General features: G+C 30.6%; 1 protein-coding gene across 2 annotated transcripts; it reads right to left on the reverse strand.

Annotated features, from left to right (window-relative positions):
• Positions 1-1,134: 1,134 nt before the first annotated feature.
• On the reverse strand, positions 1,135-3,154 carry LOC119668912 (F-box/LRR-repeat protein 4-like). Of its 2 annotated transcripts, none has more exons than XM_038078588.1 (7): positions 3,112-3,154; positions 2,348-2,963; positions 2,188-2,281; positions 1,919-2,123; positions 1,689-1,825; positions 1,448-1,632; positions 1,135-1,389 (listed from the first exon to the last, which is right to left on the reverse strand). In XM_038078588.1, exons 2-7 carry the CDS (start codon positions 2,624-2,626, stop codon positions 1,135-1,137), a joined length of 1,155 nt encoding a protein of 384 aa, XP_037934516.1. In that variant the 5' UTR covers positions 2,627-2,963; positions 3,112-3,154. The 2 variants fall into 2 exon arrangements, with proteins under 2 accessions (XP_037934516.1, XP_037934517.1); XM_038078589.1 differs by lacking the exon at positions 3,112-3,154 and adding an exon at positions 3,017-3,098.
• Positions 3,155-6,228: the final 3,074 nt, after the last annotated feature.

The raw sequence follows: 6,228 nt of genomic DNA on the forward strand, positions 1-6,228 counted from the left end.
AAGTAACAATATTTTATTTGAATTAGTTGAAGATTTTAAGTAAATTATTTTAATCTTAATTTCCACACTAACAAATTCAAATGAGAATTAAAATCGCAGACTCTTTAATTGTAGTTAAAATTTTTTAAAGAGTTATTTTTTTAAAATTGTGATGTTGTTGTTGTTGTAACCCGCCGGGACCTGTAAGCAGGTAAACATGAAAGGAAACACACGACGATTACATGCGTAGGGAAATAGGATAAAGGTTAGGTGGGTAATGAAGGAGAAGGGGGGAGAAAGGATGAGGAAGAGTAGAGAAGAGATATATATAAACCATCAACCTGGATCCAGGCGGAAAAACCTGGCCACTTCAATGGGGTGAGTCCAAAGGTTAATTGGACGAAGATTTGTGTGTGCAGAAGGACATGAAAACAGATGGGCGACGTCATGGGGAGAAGAGCTGCAGTTAGGGCACACATTGTGGATGGAAGTATTTATGCGAGACAAGTAACTGCACTCGGATATATCCTGATCTCAATTGAGCAAGGACAGTTCTTGTTGCACGTTCATCCGAGGAGATTTCAGGCGGAGGCCTATTAAGAACCTTGTTGTCAGATAACCTAGGTCTAGAAGAAGATACTGCATCGGTGTGGAGCGCCGTAAGTCCACGTTTATATTCGACCTCACTGATGTTAGATTCGTTGCAAAAGGTGTCGATAGAATTGTTAAAAGAAAGGAGAGATCGACGAATGCATCTTGGAGAGAGGGCACTACTAGCCATGACGCCATTGGGCGTCATTATTGTGATAATAATAACTGGCTTTTAGAAATTAATAGTATGTGATAATTATAAACAACATTACTTATATGCAATAAGAAATAAAAATTATTAAAAATTGAGTACAATATTATAAAATAGAATCTATCCGTTTTGTGTTAAGAGAAATTCATGTTATATCACTGGTTTTACATTTCAAACCACATTATGAAACTCACTATATTTATTATATAGTAAAGTGAAGCTAAATAAATATAAAAATCATATGAAAGAAAAAAAAAAAGATTTGTAAAGAAAACTTATGAATGTATACACACATATATATTTAAATGGTTTCAAAATAAAATGCATGCAAAATTTACGAAAATAAACTAAACTTACTTTTTGAATTCAGTAGGTGATATAGAATTATATAATCCACACCAAGATAAGTCCAATTTCCTTAATAATGTGGCCCTTTTTGCGAGTGTACAAAGCAATTCATTGGAACCCAAATGCCAGAAAGGCTTCAAATTAAGTTCCCGATAAAGTAGAGGATGTGTGGTTACAGCATATAAAGTTTTGCACACCAAACTCATACGGAATAATGACTGCAGATCAAGATAACTGCATACTTTAAGCATTATTTCGAACTAAAAATATAATTTATTCAGTTAAAGCAGAGTAAAAAAATGTTAGTTTCGAGCATACCGGCATATCATTTAAATCGAGTTGTTTCTCTGCTTTGGTGTTATCAATTGTAATTTCATTATCATTTGGTAAAGACGTAACAAATTTGTTTAAATCTTTGCTTATAAAATCTTGTAATTGATTTTTATAGTCATCCCTAAAGTCTGGACGAAATTGTATGCTCTGTAGTTTACTCAGTATTGTTCCTAAATTTTATATAATTTTGAATTACTGATGTTTAGAGAGAATTAATATATGTTACCGCTTTTTCCGCGATTGTAGTATTGGTCAACAATTTGATGCAGATTTCGTATACTAACATTTTGCCCATAGAGTAATATTCCATCAATTTCAGTGAAGTAATTTAAATCCGAGTGATTGAATTCTAGTCTTATGATTCTGTTAATTATCAAAAAATAAAAATATTTCAAATAATTTCAGTATCAAAAATAAAAAATATAATTTTAAATGGTTTATATATGTAATAATTACCTGGTAGGTAATCCAATATTTTTTATTGTTGGCAAAAAACTGCGTGCTTCATGAGGTAAAGAGTTACTTGCTTTTTGAGTAGCCTCCCATAGGCATACCCATGTTTTTATAATTGTGTATGCCCATATGCGTATTATAGCGCCAGGGTTAAAAGTTTCAAAGATTACAATTTTGTCTGGTACCGTATAATCTTCAAAGTGGACAACTAAAAAATGTTTCTTAAATTAAAATATAAACATAAATAACATATATTGTAATAAAAATATTACCGATAAAATCTTGAGCGGGAATTTTAGGTATATTTTGAGGTTGTATTTCCAACATAGCGGAAGGCGCTTTATCCCACCAGTCTCCATAAACACGCTAGAAATAAGGAAATTTTATTTATTGCAAGTAAATTTTTAACTCTTAGATTATTTTTTTATATACCATTGCGTATGTTTCTGGAAAATCCCCATAAAGAGGGTATTTAGTTGGTCTTCCAGTTATATTTGGCGCAGTATATGAAATGCTATAATCACTGCCATACTGTGAACTGAAATCAATTACACCTTGAGCAAATTGTCCTATTCGATATCTGGAAAATGGACTCTCTTCTAATGAGACTGCCGTGTCAAGATCTTCTGTTATTGTGCTGTCGTCTAAGCAACTGCGTAATCCAACAAAATCAACAATAGCTCCTACATCGTCATCCGAATTGGAAGACATTATGCTTTGATGACTCGGACTATTTTCTGTTGAACTGCTCGAAGTAAACGTTGCTAGATAATCCAGACGTAAGTTAGATGTCAAAGTATTTGATATATGGTAAAAGTTTGTTGCGGCGTCTCTCAGGTGTCTTCGCTGAAAAATCGGCTGTCGATTGTTATATCCAAACCAGCCCCGCCGCGAAGCTGGAGAGGATTGCGTCCACAATTGCAAGCCAAATACAATTTTGACTGATATATTAAAAACATGTACATACGAACGAACTTGAATATATTCTCCCTGGAAGCTATATTACCTTGTACAAAATCAAGTTTTTTGTGTCGATTTATTGCAATTACTGAAAAATAAAATCGATTATGTTTATGCTTTAATAATTTTGAATTTCATTACGCGATGCAAAATAATCTAATTATATTTTCGTTTCCCTTTTGCTTTCAAATTAAAGCATTTAATAAACAAAAGTGTTCACTCTTGATTTTACTCACACTGTTTCAACTTTATAAATTTCTTTAAAATTTTAATTTATTAAACAACGCAAAATTAAGAATAATGCGAAAAATTCTTCACCAATTTACAATTTTCTTGTTTTGTTTTGGTTTTGACAGTTGAACAGCTGTTCACAATAAAAGACAATACAAAAACACAATAAACTATCAGGCATGATTGAAAGAAATAAAATTTGCTAAGAGTTGAAAGTTCTAAATATTTATTTTATTACATACATTTTGATTATATTAAGTAGTAATTTTTTATTATATTATTCACAAGACATGGGTTGGAGCAACAAGTTATATATAATAACTAAAATCAATATATCACAACAATTTACAGTTTTTAATGCACCTAAATTTAAAAACCAACAACATTCGCGACATGTACTCTTGGTTTTTGTACTACAATTAATATGCTTAAAAGGACTACAGACAAACAAATTACAAGCAGGACATTTGCTGTGCAGTATGCTCACACAACAACAAAAACAACAATGTGTATCTTCAAAGTAAGATTTTACTCGCAAACATTTTTAAATCTTGGGTTTTAGTGCAGCCAAATTTTAAAATCAGTCTATTGTGAACGTTCACTGAAAATATGTTGCAAAATTCCAGTCATCCGTTAAAATGATATGATCAAATCATTTACTAATAAATTCAAATACATAAATAAATAAATTAATTTAATAGCAAATAGCATTGGTAAAATACAGTTTTAGGCGGAAGAGGTAATTAGTTTTCCAAAACTAACTAAGATTTGCATTAAAGAAAGCAAAAGAGACCATCAGTAAAGTACAATCAGAACAATTTGATATAAATCGTATCCGCTGAAGGAGAGAAAGGAGTATCATTATAAAAAGTTAGTAAAGATCTTCATACTCCCGTAGACTTTAAAGCAAAAATAAGAGATTTAAGTGAAAACTAATAATGCAGTCATAAAAAAGACAGTGTTTTTGCACATCATTTAAATTTAATTTTTCAATCAAACTCTGCCACTTGGGATCGTAATATTTCCCAAAATGATTTTTATGCTTAAACTATTGATACTCACATCACCACCAACGGTATTCTTAGCACAATCAAATCAAAGTTGGTTGTAAGAAAGTATCAAGTTTCGACAAAATCAACCAAAAAATAATAAGGAATTAACAATATGTAGAAATAATTTATGTTACTAGGATTATATTATGTTCAGACTGCCAAATTTCCTTAATTTCGTAAAAATGAAATGAAGTAAATTTGGGAAGTTTTGGTACTGCCACAAATTAAGGAAATTATATGTTTTATGTTCACAAATCGAATGTTAAAAATTACATGCTTTAAACACCATTTCTATCTGGGAAATTTTGAAAATTGATTATTATAACTATAAAAGATGGCATTCAGTAGTTTTATTAGCTTTAGTGGATTTCAGGTATGTGAATTACTATTTTTCACTCTATTTTAATTTAATAACAGTTGCAGTTTTTTCTCTATAAACAAATTTAAAAATTTTGCACCACTTTCAAAATATTTCCCAGTTTTATTAAAATCAACTATCATTGACATCTATTTAAAAAAATATCACATTTTCGTTATCTAAATTTTATTTTTTGCTAAAAATTTATCTTGCACATAGTTGCTTTTGAAAAGTCCCTTAATTTCAGCCTTCGTTTCAACAAAATTAAGGTTTCAACGAAAAAAACAATTTAATTTCACTGAAACAAAGATGAAATTAAGATTTTTGCGAAATTAAGGTGTGTCTGAACATAGTATAAAGCTCGTTCTAACAACAAAGTGGACAACAAAATGGACAAATAGTGCTCTTATACCGAATCAGAAAACACCGAATTTCAAATGTGCGGTGCTTACTCTGTACAGATCTGAAACTATAAAAATCTTTTACGAAATAATTGTCATAACACCTAGTAGAACTAAAGTATTGATTGTCAACAGCAATATGGATCTACTATATAGAAATATGAGAGATATATTACCAAGTAATTGGAATGAGGATGTTGAATCATAATAATAGCAGAAGCATGTTGCTTGTCTGAAACTAAATAAGGATAAAAGTAAAACAATATATAGAAGTTATCATGCCCCGTATTTTTCTTCTTCACATTTACAAGTAAAGAAGTTAGAATCTTAAAATTATATATCACAAATATCGACAGCATAATAACAGAACACAGAGAGTAAAAACACACATGACACAAACTACGTTTTTTGTTTATAAGCAACTTATAGTAAGTATAAAGTACAAACGATCTCGTACAAAGTGCTTGTATTAAGACTTTAATAACTTAATTATATTTTGTGGACTTAAAATATGAAAAAACGCTGCTGCAATCTGGATAAATACACACACTTTCGTAAATTGTTGACTACGGATTTAGAGTCCAAAGTGAACACAGAACTTTTTAGTTTCAAAATATCTTAAGTATTTGTCTTAAAATAAATTTGGCTATAAAAATAGAGTTACTTAGAACACAATTAGATGGAGTAGTCAAATACAAAATAATAACTTTGCTTGAGAATTGACAGAATAATTATATCGTCTAAACGCTTTGAATCACAAAACGATCTCCAATTGATCTGTTTACAGTTTACTTACATGGAGAAGAGTAATAGAATCCAAACTGGATTAGGTTAATTTAAATTAAGTTAAATTAATTACCTTAAGTTATATTAAATTAAGTTAGTTTAAGTTTACAGTGAGAGGAAGCTAGTCTTCTCATTGTTTTCATTATGATGTATCTTTGTTGTTGAACAATTTTGTGTTCCAGATACAGTTAGAAAGATCATATAAGTCTACATTTACTACCTCTGATTGTTCGATTAGATAAAGGTCTCATAAACAATGAAATGTTCCGTTTGTAGGTTTGAACAACGATATAAAGAGTAATTAATGAATTCAACCTTCTTATCATTATAGCAAATCCTTCTTAGTTCCTCATCAAAACACAACACCGTTGAAGCACCAGCCCTATGGCAGAGTTTCTCGTTAGCATACCAGTAAGCATACCGACGTGGACCTAATGGTAAATATATTCTATGCAGAACATAGATGCTGTGACCAGTTAGTATTTGAGCCTTTTCCGCTCAAATTTCTACTCTCACCTTTTCGCG

The sequence above is a fragment of the Teleopsis dalmanni genome, chromosome 1 (assembly GCF_002237135.1).
Source record: "Teleopsis dalmanni isolate 2A chromosome 1, ASM223713v2, whole genome shotgun sequence".
In the NCBI taxonomy this organism is placed as follows: Eukaryota; Metazoa; Arthropoda; class Insecta; order Diptera; family Diopsidae; genus Teleopsis; species Teleopsis dalmanni.

Coding starts and splice junctions, on each gene's coding strand:
- LOC119668912 (XM_038078588.1), bottom strand. CDS start 2,626: ATGTCTTCCAATTCGGATGACGATGTAGGAGCTATTGTTGATTTTGTT. Junction 2,282..2,347: donor TTCCAGAAACATACGCAATG/GTATATAAAAAA, acceptor CCTTATTTCTAG/CGTGTTTATGGAGACTGGTG. Junction 1,826..1,918: donor AATATTGGATTACCTACCAG/GTAATTATTACA, acceptor GATAATTAACAG/AATCATAAGACTAGAATTCA.